Raw genomic sequence first — 19556 nt, 5'->3', positions numbered from 1 at the left:
GGGGAGCGGGGCACTCAGGGGGGAGCGGGGCACTCAGGGGGGAGCGGGGCACTCAGGGGGGAGCGGGGCACTCAGGGGGGAGCGGGGCACTCAGGGGGGAGCGGGGCACTCAGGGGGGAGCGGGGCACTCAGGGGGGAGCGGGGCACTCAGGGGGGAGCGGGGCACTCAGGGGGGAGCGGGGCACTCAGGGGGGAGCGGGGCACTCAGGGGGGAGCGGGGCACTCAGGGGGGAGCGGGGCACTCAGGGGGGAGCGGGGCACTCAGGGGGGAGCGGGGCACTCAGGGGGGAGCGGGGCACTCAGGGGGGAGCGGGGCACTCAGGGGGGAGCGGGGCACTCAGGGGGGAGCGGGGCACTCAGGGGGGAGCGGGCACTCAGGGGGGAGCGGGCACTCAGGGGGGAGCGGGGCACCAACAAATGGTAGTCAGAAAAAGGTTTAAGAGATATATCTTTATTTACAGTAGAACATCCCATAATAAGAAGCTTCTTGTTTGATGGAGACTATGCCTATTATTTGGGAATTAGGAAAGAAAACCAAGCGCTCTCTGCATATACAAGTGTAAATTATTTGAGATGCATATATGAGATGCATGGGATGTTTTCAGTTCTGGGTCAAACGTGTGCAATGGCTTTTTCAACAGAATTATTTCGAGACGTACTCTTAAATCAACATAACGTTTTGTATATATATATATATAATTAACCCCCCCTTTCCCCGTACAGAAGATATCTATAACCTTAAACATAAAGAAAATACAAGGCAGACAAAACATGGACAAAAAAGATTCAATTCCATCTCTAATTCTCCCAGCAAGGCACCAAAGAAAAAGTAAATAAAGCATCACAACAAGGCTTAGTTTGGAGAAACGTCACAACAAGGCTCAGTCTGGAGAAACGTCATAACAAGGCTCAGTCTGGAGAAACGTCACAACAAGGCTCAGTCTGGAGTAACGTCACAACAAGGCTCAGTCTGGAGAAACGTCACAACAAGGCTTAGTCTAGAGTAACTTCAAAACAAGGCTTAGTCTGGAGTAACATTACAACAAGGCTTAGTCTGGAGTAGCGTCAAGGCTTAGTCTGGAGTAACATTACAACAAGGCTCAGTCTGGAATAACGTCACAACAAGGCTTAGTCTGGAATAACGTCACAACAAGGCTTAGTCTGGAATAACGTCACAACAAGGCTCAGTCTGGAATAACGTCACAACAAGGATTAGTCTGGAATAACGTCACAACAAGGCTTAGTCTGGAGTAATGTCACAACAAGGCTCAGTCTGGAATAACGTCACAACAAGGCTTAGTCTGGAATAACGTCACCACAAGGCTTAGTCTGGAATAACGTCACAACAAGGCTCAGTCTGGAGTAATATCACAACAAGGCTTAGTCTGGAGTAACATCACAACAAGGCTCAGTCTGGAGTAACATCACAACAAGGCTTAGTCTGGAATAACGTCACCACAAGGCTTAGTCTAGAATAACGTCACAACAAGGCTTAGTCTGGAATAACGTCACAACAAGGCTTAGTCTAGAGAAACGTCAGGATGTTTATGAAAAAGGGACAAAAAAAACTGTTTTTTCTTTACGAATTCAGACCGTGAGGTGGGTTAGAAAAGTGTGAGATGTTTCTTGTGGTTTGTAAGTGCAATGTTTTTAACTGCTTTTCCCTAGATGTAAGAGCAGGAGTTTTTCCACCCAGGTTCTTTGTGAGCTACTGGTTGGTGCAGGCTTTGGCTCCAACCCATCAATAATGCACCCGATTCTACTAAGCAACTAATCAGGGCCGTGACGATTTGAATTATCTGGTGTGTCAGTGAAGGGCAGAAGGGAGACCCAACACCACCACTAGCTCTCCAGGACCACCTAGTGTAGAGGATGAGATGTGTGTGTGTGTGAGTCCTTCAGTAGATGAATTCTCCAGGAACCTCTTGGAGGGCGCTGAAGGGCTCCTCGAACTTGAAGCGTTTGGAGATGGCCTTCTGGTCGGGGGTCATGACCTCCTTGTCTGTTGACTGGCGGCACTGGCCCAGTGTGTAGGCCGCCATCACGATCAGTTCCTCCGTTTCGGGGCCTTCCTCCTCCTCCCCCCTGATGGGGCTCTCGGGGCTGGCTGGCTCAGAGGTGCACTTGGTGGGGCTTATAGTCTCTTTCACCTCTACTGTCGCCTCGGCTTCCCTTTTCTCTTTTGGCTGGAGCCACTGGTGCTGCAGGCACTCTTCTGCCGTGGCACGGTTCCTGTTGGGAGAAAGGACTGTGTGAGGCCAGGGAATCATTGGAAACCTTTACCCCCATATTCACCTTCTCCACTGGCTTGGTTGGTTTGACCGAGTATGGCACATTCAATACAAATTATGTGGATTTGATTCCCCAAGGGGCCTATCCTACTGTATATAGAATAGATGTTTGTGGTCTGGAAGTCTACATTGTAGAATAATAGTGAAGACATCAAAACTATGAAATAACAAATATGGAATAATGTAGTAACCAAAAAAGTGTTAAACAAATCAAATGTATTTTATATTTGAGATTATTCAAAGTAGCCACCCTTCGCCTTGATTACAGCTTTGCACACTCTTGGCATTCTCTCAACCACCTTTATGAGGTAGTCCCCTGGAATGCATTTCAATTAACAGGTGTGCCTTGTTAAAAGGTAATTTGTGGAATTTCTTTCCTTAATGCGTTTGGGCCAATCAGTTGTGTTGTTACAAGGTAGGACTGGTATACAGAATATAGTCCTATTTGGTAAAATACCTAGTCCATATTATGTCAAGAACCGCTCGCAAAGAGAAATTACAGTCCATCATTACTTTAAGACATGAAGGTCAGTCAATCCGGAACATTTCAAGGACTTTGAACGTTTCTTCAAGTGTAGTCATAAAAACCATCAAGAGCTGTGATGAAACTGTCTCTCATGAGGACCACCACAGGAAAGGACGACCCAGAGTTACCTCTGCTGCAGAGAATAAGTTAATTCGAGTGACCAGCCTCAGATATCGGCAATTAACTGCACCTCAGATTGCAGACCAAATAAATGCTTAATGGAGTTCAATTTCCGACATCTCAACATCAACTGTTCAGAGGAGACTGCGTGAATCAGGCCTTCATGGTTGAATTGCTGCAAAGAAACCACTCCAAAGGACACCAACAAGAAGAAGACCGGTGGAAATCTGTCCTTTGGTCTGATGAGTCCAAATTTGAGATTTTTGGTTACAACCGCCATGATCCCATGGCACTTATCGTAAGAGTAGGGGTGTTAACCCCGGTGTCCTGGCTAAATTCCCAATCTGGCCCTCAAACCATCACGGTCACCTAATAATCTCCAATTTACAATTGGCTCATTCATCCCCCTCCTCTCCCCTGTAACTATTCCCCAGGTCGTTGCTGCAAATGAGAACGTGTTCTCAGTCAACTTACCTGGTAAAATAACGGATAAATAAAATAAATAAATAAAATGTCTTTGTGAGACGCATATTAGATGAACGGATGCTCTCCGCATGTGTTGTTCTCACCGTGAAGCATGGAGGAGGAGGTGTGATGCTTTGCTGGTGACACTGTCAGTGATTTATTTAGAATTCAAGGCACACTTAACCAGCATAGCTACAACAGCAATACACCATCCCATCTGGTTTGGGCTTAGTGGGACTATCATTTGTTTTTCAACAGTACAATGACCGAACTCACCTCCAGGCTGTGTAAGGGCTATTTGACCAAGAAGGAGAGTGATGGAGTGCTGCATCAGATGACCTGGCCTCCACAATCACCCGAACGTAACTCAATTGAGATGGTTTGGGATGAGTTGGACCGCAGAGTGAAGGAATAGCAGCCAACAAAGCATATGTGGGAACTCCTTCAAGACTGTTCTTTGTTTTGCTCTACGACTCGTCTAAAGGTACACATGAATGGCAGTATGGAGGTCGTTTTGTGCTAACAAAAATAAGGGGTTGAATGTGTATCTCTTAGATATAGGACAGACACTTCCAAACCTTATTCCTTATGACATTTTTTTGACTGCATTTTTTTGCATTTATGAATGTTATTCAATGTGTTTCTTTGGGTTACAGTAGTAAATGCCAAATTCAATATTTGATCAAATACTTGTTAAATAAAGATTTTTTTTTTATACCTACAATTCTGAATTCTAAATCAAATAGCTAAATGATCCATTGTATGACCTTCTTAAAACAATTCCATATGTCAGCTTAGAACCCCCTCCCCTCCACATTACTCACTGGGATTCTTTGACGAGCAGGAGCTTGATGAAGGCGATGGCGGCCTGGTCTAAATGCTCCAGCTCGTCCTCCTGGTAACTGACGTTGATCTGGGAGATGTTGAGGAAGGTCTCCTGCTTGTCCTCCCCCAGAAAGGGAGAGGTACCTGTCAGCATCACGTAGGTCAGCACCCCAATACTCCTGGCAGATACATACAGTGACAAACAGTTAGATAGATATATATATACACTACATGACCAAAAGTATATGGACACCCCAATGCTCGTAGAACATCTCATTCCAGAATCATGGGCATTAATATGGAGTTGGTCCCCTGTTGCTGCTGTAACAGCCTCTACTCTTCTGGGAAGGCTTTCCACTAGATGTTGGAACATTGCTGCGGGGACTTGCTTCCATTCAGCCACAAGAGCGTTAGTGAGGTCGGGCACTGATGTTGGGTGACCAGGCCAGGCTCGCAGTCGGAATTCCAATTCATCCGAAAGGTTTTTGATGGGGTTGAGGTCAGGGCTTTGTGCAGGCCAGTCAAGTTCTTCCACACCAATCTCGACAAACCATTGTCATGCTGAAACAGGAAAGGGCCTTCCCTAAACTGTTGCCACAAAGTTGGAAGCAGAATGATCTAGAATGTCATTGTATGCTGTAGGGTTAAGATTTCCCTTCACTGGAACTAAGCGGGCTTAACCTGAACCATGAAAAACAGCCCCAGACCATTATTCCTCCTCCACCAAAATGTACAGTTGGCACTAGGAATTTTGGGCAGGTAGCGTTCTCCTGGCATCCGCCAAATCCAGATTCGTCCGTCGGACTGCCAAATGGTGAAGCGTGACTCATCACTCCAGAGAACGTGTTTCCACTGCTCCAGAGTCCAATGGTGGTGAGCTTTACGCCACTCCAGCCGATGCTTGGCATTGTGCACGGTGATCCTAGGCTTGTGTACGACTGCTCGGCCATGAAAACCCATTTCATGAAGCTCCTGACTAACAGTTCTTGTGCTGGCGTTGCTTCCAGAGACAATTTGGAACTCTGTAGTGAGTGTTGCAACCGAGGACAGACGGCTTTTACACTTTATGCACTAGAGGTCGACCAATTATGATTTTTCAACGCTGATACCAATACCGATTATTGAAGGACCAAAAAAGCCGATACCGATTATTCGGCCAATTTATTTATTTGTAATAATGACAATTACAACAATACTGAATGAACACTTTTATTTTAACTTAATATAATGCCTCAAATAAAGAATGAAACATGTTCAATTGGGTTTAAATAATGCAAAAACAAAGTGTTCGAGAAGAAAGTAAAAGTGCAATATGTGCCAAGTAATAAAGCTAACGTTTAAGTTCCTTGCTAAGAACATGAGAACATATGAAAGCTGATGGTTCCTTTTAACATGAGTCTTAAATATTCTCACTTAAGAGGTTTTAGGTTGTAGTTATTATAGGAATTATAGGACAATTTCTCTCGATACCATTTGTATTTCATATACCTTTGACTATTAGATGTTCTTATAGGCACTTTAGTATTGCCAGTGTAACAGTATAGCTTCCGTCCCTCTCCTCGTCCCTACCTGGGCTCGAACAGGGAACACATCGACAACAGCCACCCTCGAAGCATCGTTATCCATCGCTCCACAAAAGCCGCGGCCCTAGACAACTATATCAAGGTCTCAGAGCGAGTTACATCACCGACTGAAACGCTATTAGCACGCACCCCACTAACTAGCTAGCCATTTCACATCGGTTACACCAGCCATTAGGCTGATAGGCTTGAAGTCATAAACAGCTTCAAGCCTATCATAAAGAGCTGCTGGCAAATGCACGAAAATGCTGAATGAATGCTTACGAGCCTACTGCTGCCTACCACCGCTCAGTCATACTGCTCTATCAAATATCAAATCATAGACTTAATTATAACATAACAACACACAGAAATACAAGCCTTAGGTCATTAATAACATGGTAAAATCCGGGAACTATCATTTCGAAAACAAAACATTTATTCTTTCAGTGAAATACGGAACCGTTCCGTATTTTATCTAACGGGTGGCATCCATGAATCTAAATATTCCTGTTACATGCACTCGCATAACAGGTAGTCAGCCTGCCACGCAGTCTCCTCGTGGAGTGCAATGTAATCGGCCATGAACGGTGTCCAAAAATGACGATTATCAATTGTTATGAAAACTTGAAATCGGCCCTAATTAATCGGTCGACCTCTACTCCAGAGAGAGAGAACTTGATTACGATGGCGCTGGAGGGGAGGGCTGCTGTCTTATCGGCTCTCAACCAACCATGCTATTCCGATTAATCAGTCGACCTCTACTACGCACTTCAACACTCGGTGGTCCCGTTATGTGAGCTTGTGTAGCCTACCACTTCATGGCTGAGCCGTTGTTGCTCCTAGACATTTCCACTTCACTAGAACATCACTTACAGTTGGCCGGGACAGCTCTAGCGGGGCAGACATTTGACAAACTGACTTGTTGGAAAGGTGGCATCCTATAACGGTGCCACGTTGAGAGTCACTGATCTCTTCAGTACCGGCCATTCTACTGCCAATGTTTGTCTATGGAGATTGCATGGATGTGTGCTTGATTTTATACACCTGTTACCAACGGGTGTGGCTATAATAGCCAAATCCACAAATTTGTAGCGTTGTCCACATAGTTTTGTATATATAGTGTATATACAGCCACTAGAAATGAGCTGAAGATTTTCTCTCTAAGATAAACTTATGATTTTAAAAGCCCATCTAGGGAATGGTTCTGTTTTCTTACACGTGAAGTTTTCCATTGTATCTCTCTGTCTCAAAGAAGCTATTGGATAAAACAATCACAAGCCATACCACATACTGTTGAACAAAGACAATGGTTCTCAAACCTCTTCAACGTTTCACAATTTTGATGTAGCTCTGAACTAGCTCACCTGATCGATCTAGTCAAGTTGACCCGTTGAATCAGGTGTGCTAGCTCTGGAATATATAAAGTACCTGGAATGTCTGAAGGTCCCGAGGAGAGGTTTAAGAACAACTGCACTAAGATACTGTGAAAGGTCACTTACCACATGTCTGTTGCTGTGCTAATTGGTTCGTAATTAAGGATTTCTGGAGCTGCAAAAGAAAATATGACTTTTTAACTATCCCTCTGAAGACTTGGAGTGACCATGATGGTCATAACAACATGGCCGCCGGTCAGGTCAGGGGTTGTGTGTTCGCTGCTCTACTCACCCACATACTCCGGGGTCCCCATGATCTCTCTGAGCTCCTGACTGCTGCTCACCATCCTGGACAGACCAAAGTCCACAATCTTGATGTCCCCCAGAGGAGCATCGCAGGTCAACAGAATGTTTTGGGGCTGGAGAGAAGAGCAGCGTGACAGCAGCATTAGAGAGGAGGTCTAGTGGGGACTAACTGGACAGCAGCATTAGAGAGGAGGTCTAGTGGGGACTAACTGGAAAGCAGCATCAGAGAGGAGGTCTAGTGGGGACTAACTGGAAAGCAGCATCAGAGAGGAGGTCTAGTGGGGACTAACTGGACAGCAGCATAAGAGAGGAGGTCTAGTGGGGACTAACTGGCCAGCAGCATTAGAGAGGTCTAGTGGGGACTAACTGGACAGCAGCATTAGAGAGGAGGTCTAGTGGGGACTAACTGGACAGCAGCATTAGAGAGGTATAGTGGGGACTAACTGGACAGCAGCATTAGAGAGGAGGTCTAGTGGGGACTAACTACAGCAGCATTAGAGAGGAGGTCTAGTGGGGACTAACTGGACAGCAGCATTAGAGAGGAGGTCTAGTGGGGACTAACTGGACAGCAGCATTAGAGAGGAGGTCTAGTGGGGACTAACTGTACAGCAAAATTAGAGTAGGTCTAGTGGGGACTAACTGGACAGCAGCATTAGAGAGGAGGTCTAGTGGGGACTAACTGTACAGCAGCATTAGAGAGGAGGTCTAGTGGGGACTAACTGTACAGCAGCATTAGAGAGGAGGTATAGTGGGGACTAAATGGACAGCATCATTAGAGAGGAGGTCTAGTGGGGACTAACTGGACAGCAGCATTAGAGAGGAGGTCTAGTGGGGACTAACTACAGCAGCATTAGAGGAGGTCAAGTGGGGACTAACTGGACAGCAGCATTAGAGAGGAGGTCAAGTGGGGACTAACTGGACAGCAGCATTAGAGAGGAGGTCTATTGGGGACTAACTGGACAGCAGCATTAGAGAGGAGGTCTATTGGGGACTAACTGTACAACAGCATTAGAGAGGAGATCTAGTGGGACTAACTGGACAGCAGCATTAGAGAATAGGTCTAGCGGGGACTAACTGGACAGCAGCATTAGAGAGGAGGTCTAGTGGGGACTAACTGGACAGTAGCATTAGAGAGGAGGTCTAGTGGGGACTAACTACAGCAGCATTAGAGAGGGGGTCTAGTGGGGACTAACTACAGCAGCATTAGAGAGGGGGTCTAGTGGGGACTAACTGGACAGCAGCATTAGAGAGGAGGTCTAGTGGGGACTAACTGGACAGCAGCATTAGAGAGTAGGTCTAGTGGGGACTAACTGTACAGCAGCATTAGAGAGGATGTCTAGCGGGGACTAACTGTACAGCAGCATTAGAGAGGATGTCTAGCGGGGACTAACTGGACAGCAGCATTAGAGAGGAGGTTTAGTGGGGACTAACTGGACAGCAGCATTAGAGAGGAGGTCTAGTGGGGAGTAACTGGACAACAGCATTAGAGAGGAGGTTTAGTGGGGACTAACTGGACAGCAGCATTAGAGAGGAGGTTTAGTGGGGACTAACTGGACAGCAGCATTAGAGAGGAGGTCTAGTGGGACTAACTGGACAGCAGCATTAGAGAGTAGGTCTAGTGGGGATTAACTGTACAGCAGCATTAGATAGGTCTAGTGGGGATTAACTGTACAGCAGCATTAGAGAGGAGGTCTAGCGGGGACTAACTGGACAGCAGCATTAGAGAGGAGGTTTAGTGGGGACTAACTGGACAGCAGCATTAGAGAGGAGGTCTAGTGGGGAGTAACTGGACAACAGCATTAGAGAGGAGGTTTAGTGGGGACTAACTGGACAGCAGCATTAGAGAGGAGGTTTAGTGGGGACTAACTGGACAGCAGCATTAGAGAGGAGGTCTAGTGGGACTAACTGGACAGCAGCATTAGAGAGTAGGTCTAGTGGGGATTAACTGTACAGCAGCATTAGATAGGTCTAGTGGGGATTAACTGTACAGCAGCATTAGAGAGGAGGTCTAGTGGGGACTAAATGGACAGCAGCATTAGAGAGGAGGTCTAGTGGGGACTAACTGGACAGCAGCATTAGAGGAGGTCTAGTGGGGACTAACTGGACAGCAGCATTAGAGAGGAGGTCTAGTGGGGATTAACTGGACAGCAGCATTAGAGAGGAGGTCCTGTGGGGACTAACTGGACAGCAGCATTAGAGAGGAGGTCTAGTGGGGACTAACTGGACAGCAGCATTAGAGAGTAGGTCTAGTGGGGACTAACTGGACAGCAGCATTAGAGAGGAGGTCTAGTGGGACTAACTGTACAGCAGCATTAGAGAGTAGGTCTAATGGGACTAACTGGACAGCAGCATTAGAGAGGAGGTCTAGTGGGGACTAACTGTACAGCAACATTAGAGAGTAGGTCTAGTGGGGACTAACTGGACAGCAGCATTAGAGAGTAGGTCTAATGGGACTAACTGGACAGCAGCATTAGAGAGGAGGTCTAGTGGGGACTAACTGTACAGCAACATTAGAGAGTAGGTCTAGTGGGGACTAACTGGACAGCAGCATTAGAGAGTAGGTCTAATGGGACTAACTGGACAGCAGCATTAGAGAGGAGGTCTAGTGGGGACTAACTGTACAGCAACATTAGAGAGTAGGTCTAGTGGGGACTAACTGGACAGCAGCATTAGAGGAGGTCTAGTGGGACTAACTGGATAGCAGCATTACAGAGGAGGTCTAGTGGGACTAACTGGACAGCAGCATTAGAGAGTAGGTCTAGTGGGGACTAACTGGACAGCAGCAATAGAGAGTAGGTATAATGGGACTAACTGGACAGCAGCATTAGAGAGGAGGTCTAGTGGGGACTAACTACAGCAGCATTAGAGAGGAGGTCTAGTGGGGACTAACTGGACAGCAGCATTAGAGAGTAGGTATAGTGGGGACTAACTGGACAGCAGCATTAGAGAGTAGGTTTAGTGGGGACTAACTGGACAGCAGCATTAGAGAGTAGGTCTAGTGGGGACTAACTGGACAACAGCATTAGAGAGGAGATCTAGTGGGGATTAACTGGACAACATAATTAGAGAGGAGGTCTAGTGGAACTAACTGGGCAGCAGCATTAGAGAGGAGGTCTAGTGGAACTAACTAGGCAGCAGCATTAGAGAGGTGGTCTAGTGGGGACAAACTGGACAGCAGCATTAGAGAGGTGGTCTAGTGTGGACTAACTACAGCAGCATTAGAGAGGAGGTCAAGTGGGGACTAACTACAGCAGCATTAGAGAGGAGGTCTAGTTGGGACTAACTGGACAGCAGCATTAGAGAGGATGTCTAGCGGGGACTAACTGGACAGAAGCATTAGAGAGGATGTCTAGCGGGGACTAACTGGACAGCAGCATTAGAGATGAGGTTTAGTGGGGACTAACTGGACAGCAGCATTAGAGAGGAGGTCTAGTGGGGAGTAACTGGACAACAGCATTAGAGAGGAGGTTTAGTGGGGACTAACTGGACAGCAGCATTAGAGAGGAGGTTTAGTGGGGACTAACTGGACAGCAGCATTAGAGAGGAGGTCTAGTGGGACTAACTGGACAGCAGCATTAGAGAGTAGGTCTAGTGGGGATTAACTGTACAGCAGCATTAGATAGGTCTAGTGGGGATTAACTGTACAGCAGCATTAGAGAGGAGGTCTAGTGGGGACTAAATGGACAGCAGCATTAGAGAGGAGGTCTAGTGGGGACTAACTGGACAGCAGCATTAGAGAGGAGGTCTAGTGGGGACTAACTGGACAGCAGCATTAGAGAGGAGGTCCTGTGGGGACTAACTGGACAGCAGCATTAGAGAGGAGGTCTAGTGGGGACTAACTGGACAGCAGCATTAGAGAGGAGGTCTAGTGGGACTAACTGTACAGCAGCATTAGAGAGTAGGTCTAGTGGGGACTAACTGGACAGCAGCATTAGAGAGTAGGTCTAATGGGACTAACTGGACAGCAGCATTAGAGAGGAGGTCTAGTGGGGACTAACTGTACAGCAACATTAGAGAGTAGGTCTAGTGGGGACTAACTGGACAGCAGCATTAGAGGAGGTCTAGTGGGACTAACTGGATAGCAGCATTACAGAGGAGGTCTAGTGGGACTAACTGGACAGCAGCATTAGAGAGTAGGTCTAGTGGGGACTAACTGGACAGCAGCAATAGAGAGTAGGTATAATGGGACTAACTGGACAGCAGCATTAGAGAGGAGGTCTAGTGGGGACTAACTACAGCAGCATTAGAGAGGAGGTCTCGTGGGGACTAACTTGACAGCAGCATTAAAGAGGAGGTCTAATGGGACTAACTGGACAGCAGCATTAGAGAGGAGGTCTAGTGGGGAATAACTGGACAGCAGCATTAGAGAGTAGGTATAGTGGGGACTAACTGGACAGCAGCATTAGAGAGTAGGTTTAGTGGGGACTAACTGGACAGCAGCATTAGAGAGTAGGTCTAGTGGGGACTAACTGGACAACAGCATTAGAGAGGAGATCTACTGGGGATTAACTGGACAACATAATTAGAGAGGAGGTCTAGTGGAACTAACTGGGCAGCAGCATTAGAGAGGAGGTCTAGTGGAACTAACTGGGCAGCAGCATTAGAGAGGTGGTCTAGTGGGGACAAACTGGACAGCAGCATTAGAGACGTGGTCTAGTGGAGACTAACTGGACAGCAGCATTAGAGAGGAGGTCTAGTGTGGACTAACTGGACAGCAGCATTAGAGAGGAGGTCTAGTGGGGACTAACTGGACAGTAGCATTAGAGAGGAGGTCTAGTGGGGACTAACTGGACAGCAGCATTAGAGAGGAGGTCTAATGAGTACTAACTGGACAGCAGCATTAGAGAGGAGGTCTAGTGGGGACTAACTACAGCAGCATTAGAGAGGAGGTCAAGTGGGGACTAACTACAGCAGCATTAGACAGGAGGTCTAGTTGGGACTAACTGGACAGCAGCATTAGACAGGAGGTCTAGTGGGACTAACTGGACAGCAGCATTAGAGAGGAGGTCTAGTGGGACAAACTGGACAGCAGCATTAGAGAGGTGGTCTAGTGGGGACTAACTACAGCAGCATTAGAGGGGAGTTCTAGTGGGGATTAACTACAGCAGCATTAGAGAGGAGTTCTAGTGGGGACTAACTACAGCAGCATTAGAGAGGAGGTCAAGTGGGGACTAACTACAGCAGCATTAGAGAGGTATAGTGGGGACTAACTGTACAGCAGCATTAGAGAGGATGTCTAGTGGGGACAAACTGGACAGCAGCATTAGAGAGGAGGTCTAGTGGGGACTAACTGGACAGTAGCATTAGAGAGGAGGTCTAGTGGGGACTAACTGGACAGCAGCATTAGAGAGGAGGTCTAGTGGGGACTAACTGGACAGCAGCATTAGAGAGGAGGTCTAATGAGTACTAACTGGACAGCAGCATTAGAGAGGAGGTCTAGTGGGGACTAACTACAGCAGCATTAGAGAGGAGGTCAAGTGGGGACTAACTACAGCAGCATTAGACAGGAGGTCTAGTTGGGACTAACTGGACAGCAGCATTAGACAGGAGGTCTAGTGGGACTAACTGGACAGCAGCATTAGAGAGGAGGTCTAGTGGGACAAACTGGACAGCAGCATTAGAGAGGTGGTCTAGTGGGGACTAACTACAGCAGCATTAGAGGGGAGTTCTAGTGGGGATTAACTACAGCAGCATTAGAGAGGAGTTCTAGTGGGGACTAACTACAGCAGCATTAGAGAGGAGGTCAAGTGGGGACTAACTACAGCAGCATTAGAGAGGTATAGTGGGGACTAACTGTACAGCAGCATTAGAGAGGATGTCTAGTGGGGACAAACTGGACAGCAGCATTAGAGAGGAGGTCTAGTGGGGACTAACTGGACAGCAGCATTAGAGAGGTGGTCTAGTGGGGACTAACTGGACAGCAGCATTAGAGAGTAGGTCTAGTGGGGACTAACTGGACAGCAGCATTAGAGGAGGTATAGTGGGGACTAACTGGACAGCAGCATTAGAGAGGAGGTCTAGTGGGGACTAACTGGACAGCAGAATTAGAGAGGAGGTCTAGTGGGGATTAACTGGACAGCAGCATTAGAGAGGAGGTCTAATGGGGACTAACTGGACAGCAGCATTAGAGAGGAGGTCTAGTGTGGACTAACTGGACAGCAGAATTAGAGAGGAGGTCTAGTGGGGACTAACTGGACAGCAGCATTAGAGAGTAGGTCTAGTGGGGACTAACTGGACAGCAGCATTAGAGAGTAGGTCTAGTGGGGACTAACTGTACAGCAGCATTAGAGAGGAGGTCTAGTGGGGACTAACTGGACAGCAGAATTAGAGAGGAGGTCTAGTGGGGATTAACTGGACAGCAGCATTAGAGAGGAGGTCTAATGGGGACTAACTGGACAGCAGCATTAGAGAGGAGGTCTAGTGAGTACTAACTGGACAGCAGCATTAGAGAGGAGGTATAGTGGGGACTAACTGGACAGCAGAATTAGAGAGGAGGTCTAGTGGGGATTAACTGAGCAGCATTAGAGAGGAGGTCTAGTGGGGACTAACTGGACAGCAGCATTAGAGAGTAGGTCTAGTGGGGACTAACTGTACAGCAGCATTAGAGGAGGTCTAGTGGGACTAACTGGATAGCAGCATTACAGAGGAGGTCTAGTGGGACTAACTGGACAGCAGCATTACAGAGGAGGTCTCGTGGGGACTAACTGGACAGCAGCATTAGAGAGTATGTCTAGTGGGGACTAACTGGACAGCAGCATTAGAGAGTATGTCTAGTGGGGACTAACTGGACAGCAGCATTAGAGAGGAGGTCTAGTGGGGACTAACTGGACAGCAGAATTAGAGAGGAGGTTTAGTGTGGACTAACTGGACAGCAGCATTAGAGAGGAGGTCTAATGGGGACTAACTACATGCATGTTTGGTAGAGGATCTAAACCACGGTATAAAAGCTTGCTTCCATCTTTAAAGAGATATTTTGGCCTACTTAGCAATGGCTCCATAAACTACCTTCAACTCCTTTCAAACTGCACGCAGAGACAACACAATGGTATCCATGAGTTTATCTGACTAATTACTCAAATGTGGACCTCTTGAACATCTAAAACTAGATAGAAAGTACAGTATATATGTTCAGATAACTGGCTTTTTCTGCTACACAGATTTATTTTGACAAAGAAATCGACCCCCCCCCCCCCCCCCCCATTCAGCCTTCCTCTGAATGTTTTATTCGCGACGTGGTGTACGTTGATGAAAGGTTGGACCCCAGGAAGAGCAGCTTCTGCCTTTGTAACAGCTAATGGGGTAACAGGAGTAACAGCTAATGGGGATCCTAATAAAATAAGGTCAAGCGTCTAGCAGGGGTCAGGGACTGACCTTGATGTCCAGGTGCACCACGTTGTTGCTGTGGAGGAAGGAGACTCCCTCTAGGATCTGTCTCAACAGCCTCTTAACGTCCTCCTCTTTGAAGGCCTCGTCCCTCTCCGCTACACACTGGTTAAAGATCTCCCCTCCGGCCGCACTGTGGACACACATACAGACTGGTTAAAGATCTCATCTTGTCTGATTTGTCAGGCTTGCTGTCTGCTGGTGTGCATTGGAAGACCTCAAGTACAAAACACATCTCTGCGTTGAAGTCACATAGACCTCAAGCTCAAAACACACATCTTACATGTACAAACAGTCAAACCTTTCATTTTGCATTTCGCTACTCTGTCTCGGTCTATAGTGTCTGGACCTTGACCAGTGGGTTGCTGTGTTGTGTGGGAGTCTTGGATAACCTGATTGATGACTTTGTTTCTCCTGACTGGTGGTTATGGTTAATGCTGCCTTAAAGCTAGCGTAACCGGTGTGCGCTAGTAGCGTTTCAATCGGTGACGTCACTCGCTCTGAGACCTTGTTTCCCTTGCTCTGGAGCGATAGGTAACGATGCTTGGTGGGAGGCCGTTGCTGATGTGTTCAGAGGTTCCCTGGTTGGAGCCCAGGATGGGGCAAGGAGAGGAACAGAAGCATTACTGTTAAACTAGGTCTGGACAGTAGCTTTAGGTATACAATGATGCATGATATATAGTGCATTCAGAAAGCATTCAGAAAGCATTCAGAAAGCATTCAGAAAGTATTCAGACCCCTTCACTTTTTGTTACGTTACAGCTTTATTCTATAATGGATTGAATAAATGTTTTCCTCATCAGTCTACACACAATACCCCATAATGACAAGGCAAAAACAGGTTTTTAGATAAAAAATTAATAATTAAATAGAAACAAAAATAGCTTATTTACATAAGTATTAAGACCCTTTGCTATGAGACTCTAAATTAAATTCAGGTGCATCCTGTTTCCATTGATCATCCTTGAGATGTTTCTACATCTTTATTGGAGTCCACCTGTGGTAAATTCAACTGATTGGACATGATTTGTAAAAGGCACACACCTGTCTATATAAGGTCCCACAGTTGACAGTGCATGTCAGAGCAAAAACCAAGCCATGAGGTCGAAGGAATTGTCCGTAGAGCTCCGAGACAGGATTGTGTCGAGGCACAGATCTGGGGAAGGGTACAAAAAATGTCTGCAGCATTTAAGCTCCCCAAGAACACAGTTTCCTCCATCCTTCTTAAATGGGAGAAGTTAGGAACCACCAATACTCTTCCTACAACTGTCCGCCCAGCAAAACTGAGCAATTGGGGGAGAAGGGCTTTGGTCAGGGAGGTGACCAAGAACTCAATGGTCACTCTGACAGAGCTCCAGAATTCTTCTGTGGAGATGGGAGAACTGTCCAGAAGGACAACCATCTCTGCTGCTCTCCACCAATCAGGCCTTTATGGTAGAGTGGCCAGACTGAAGCCACTCCTCAGTAAAAGGCACATGACAGCCCGCTTGGAGTTTGCCAAAATGCACCTAAAGACTCTCAGACCATGAGAAACAAGATTCTCTGGTCTGATGAAACCAAGATTGAACTATTTGGCCTGAATGCCAAGCATCAAGTCTGGAGGAAACCTGGCACCATCCCTACAGTGAAGCATGGTGGCAGCATCAAGTTGGGGGGATGTTTTTCAGCAGAAGGAACTGGGAGACTAGTCAGGATCGAGGCAAAGTTGAATGGAGCAAAGTACAGAGAGATCCGTGATAAAAACCTGCTCCAGAGCGCTCAGGACATCATACTGGGGCGAAGGTTCACCTTCCAACAGGACAATGACCCTAAGCACACAGCCAAGACAATGCAGGAGTGGCTTCGGGACAAGTCTCTGAATGTCCTTGAGTGGCCCAGCCAGAGCCCGGACTTGAACCCGATCGAACATCTCTGGAGAGACCTGAAAATCCTGACCCACCATTTGGGCAAAGAAACTGCTCCAGCTACTTTAAAGCTTTAAAAATACACAAATCTGAATGTTGTTAGCCACTTGGTACCAAAACAACAGAGCTGATTCTGTTTAAACTGAAGACCAGTATAATGTGGGACAGCAGACAAGTCCAACTGGCAGAAAAAAGTAATTAGACAATACGACACAGAACCAAAACGCTTCCCGGTGGCCGGAGCTTTTGGGGACAGTTTCTCAGATTTCGCCGTCTTTCTGTATTATCCACAGACACTGAGGGCTCAAAATGGTTCCTCTGTTATCAGGGCCAGTAATTATAGCCTAGTGCTTCCAGTTGGGCCTCTAACCACTGAGTCCACCAGGGTCAAGCGGGAATAGAAATCTGGCAGATTCATAACTAGGTCATTGCTGTTTGGGATGATGAGAGCACGTCTGGCCAGTCGGTATACTACTGTGGTGTGGTACTGTAGGGCCGAGTGTTCAACGGCCATCTAATCTGAGGGCACGTACACGCGCCACACTCACAAACTGTTAATGCCAAGATGTCACACACACAAACATCACATGAGCAAAAACATTTTCTTGGAATTTCTACAATTTAGAAATAGCTCTCAGTGCAGCAGGTTGGACTCAATAACTGGGTCCAGAGAACAGGATGCTCTGCCTTGTCTAACAGTGTATCAGGGATCCACTTTTATCTGTCCTATCTTTTATGACCGGGCGACAGCCAGTAGGTGACCTGGTGACAGCCAGTAGGTGACCTGGTGACCAGGTGACAGTCAGTAGGTGATAGTCAGTAGGCGACCAGGTGACAGTCAGTAGGTGACAAGGTGACAGTCAGTAGGTGACCAGGTGACAGTCAGTAGGTGACCAGGTGACAGTCAGTAGGTGACCAGGTGACAGCCAGTAGGTGATAGTCAGTAGGTGACCAGGTGACAGCCAGTAGGTGACCTGGTGACCAGGTGACAGTCAGTAGGTGTTAGTCAGTAGGTGACCAGGTGACAGTCAGTAGGTGACCAGGTGACAGTCAGTAGGTGACCAGGTGACGTGGCGACATTCAGTGGGTGACGTGGTGACAGTCAGTGGGTGACCAGGTGAGAGTCAGTAGGGGACCTGGTGACAGTCAGTAGGTGACCTGGTGACAGTCAGTAGGTGACCTGGTGACAGTCAGTAGGTGACCTGGTGGCAGTCAGTAGGTGACCTGGTGACAGTCAGTAGGTGACCTGGTGGCAGTCAGTAGGTGACCAGGTGACAGTCAGTAGGTGACCAGGTGAGAGTCAGTAAGATGACCTGGTGACCGTCAGTAAGATGACCAGGTGACAGTCAGTAGGTGACAGTCAGTAGGTCACCAGGTGACAGTCAGTGGGTGACCTGGTGGCAGTCAGTAGGTGACTAGGTGGCAGTCAGTAGGTGACTAGGTGGTAGTCAGTAGGTGACTAGGTGGTAGTCAGTAGGTGACAGTCAGTAGGTGACCTGTGGGTAAGTCCCAGCTTTAAGCTCCTGTGAGAGGCTGAGTGAGAGATAAATCTCGAGAACAAGTCATCGATCCATCCTTCTCTTCCTCCTGGATGGAAACATTTCTCCCAGTCAGTGGTATGAGTTGTGTTTCTACAAGCGTTCATGTTCATTATGTTGCCTGCTAAAAGGAACCCCACTTGTTAGACAAGGCCTGGAAAACTTCATGTCAAAGGCTATGTGCTCTCGTGCACTACTGTATATTTGTATTGGCCCCTTGCCAAGAACCCTGAGAGGATGTTTCCATGTGCCATGGATTCATTAAATCAATGATGCACTGCCGGGAAAGATCGATCCAGCGTTTATCACTAACCCATTTCAGCCAAACTGAACACAGGATCCGTCTGGTCTATTTCTGGTAACCTGTTTTGTTTCGCCACTCGAACTAGCAACACAAAAACTAGCCACTCTATCAATGGAGAGAAAGAGCTCAGTGTAGCTTCACTGGGGAGGGGCTATCCCCCTTGCTCCAGTCCGGAGATGAGATTAACCCTCCCTCATTGTTCATATCCTCCCTCTCTTTCTCTGGGCTGGAAGCCACGGCCCGGAACCTCGCGTGCCACCGTGGAGCACTACGGAGATAATGAACTCCCAGCTGGGGCCCAGAGAGGAGAGCCCAATGAGGCCACACTCCCTCATCCAGCCCCTGCCCTCGCCATCCTGCTTGGAAAAGCGAACTTTGGACCCTGGCTCGCTAATCCCCCCCATTCGACTTCCCTCCCCACTTCCCCTGGCTCGCTAATCCCCCCCCCCCCCCATTCGACTTCCCTCCCCACTTCCGCCTCATACTGTAATTGCATGATTAGCACTCTATACTTTCAGGCCGCCCCTCATCTGTAGCCCATGCCACTCCCGGTCCCTCATCTGTAGCCCATACACCTCCCGGTCCCTCATCTGTAGCCCATGCACCTCCCGGTCCCTCATCTGTAGCCCATGCCCCTCCCGGTCCCTCATCTGTAGCCCATGCCCCTCCCGGTCCCTCATCTGTAGCCCATGCCACTCCCGGTCCCTCATCTGAAGCCCATGCCACTCCCGGTCCCTCATCTGTAGCCCATGCCACTCCCGGTCCCTCATCTGTAGCCCATGCCACTCCCTCATCTGTAGCCCATGCCACTCCCGGTCCCTCATCTGTAGCCCATGCCACTCCCGGTCCCTCATCTGTAGCCCATGCCACTCCTGGTCCCTCACCTGTAGCCCATGCCCCTCCCGGTCCCTCATCTGTAGCCCATGCCCCTCCCGGTCCCTCATCTGTAGCCCATGCCA

The 19556-nt window shown here is 47.9% G+C and overlaps 1 protein-coding gene across 2 annotated transcripts in view; it reads right to left on the bottom strand.

The window, feature by feature from the left end:
• Positions 1-431: 431 nt before the first annotated feature.
• LOC110535202 (serine/threonine-protein kinase 17A) overlaps positions 432-19556 on the bottom strand; it is a 56421-nt gene continuing 37296 nt past the window's right edge. For both annotated transcript variants that reach the window (XM_036934749.1, XM_036934748.1), the window contains 5 exons: positions 14840-14984; positions 7455-7581; positions 7289-7337; positions 4227-4406; positions 432-2232 (listed from right to left, as the gene is read on the bottom strand). In XM_036934749.1, the coding sequence (XP_036790644.1) occupies positions 1899-2232; positions 4227-4406; positions 7289-7337; positions 7455-7581; positions 14840-14984 (835 nt within the window). In that variant the 3' untranslated portion in view covers positions 432-1898. The remainder of the gene's footprint in view (positions 2233-4226; positions 4407-7288; positions 7338-7454; positions 7582-14839; positions 14985-19556) is intronic.

Source organism: Oncorhynchus mykiss, chromosome 11, assembly GCF_013265735.2.
Source record: "Oncorhynchus mykiss isolate Arlee chromosome 11, USDA_OmykA_1.1, whole genome shotgun sequence".
NCBI lineage: Eukaryota > Metazoa > Chordata > Actinopteri > Salmoniformes > Salmonidae > Oncorhynchus > Oncorhynchus mykiss.
The sequence above is the reverse complement of the archived record's forward strand: the minus strand, read 5'-3'. Positions and strand labels throughout refer to the sequence as shown.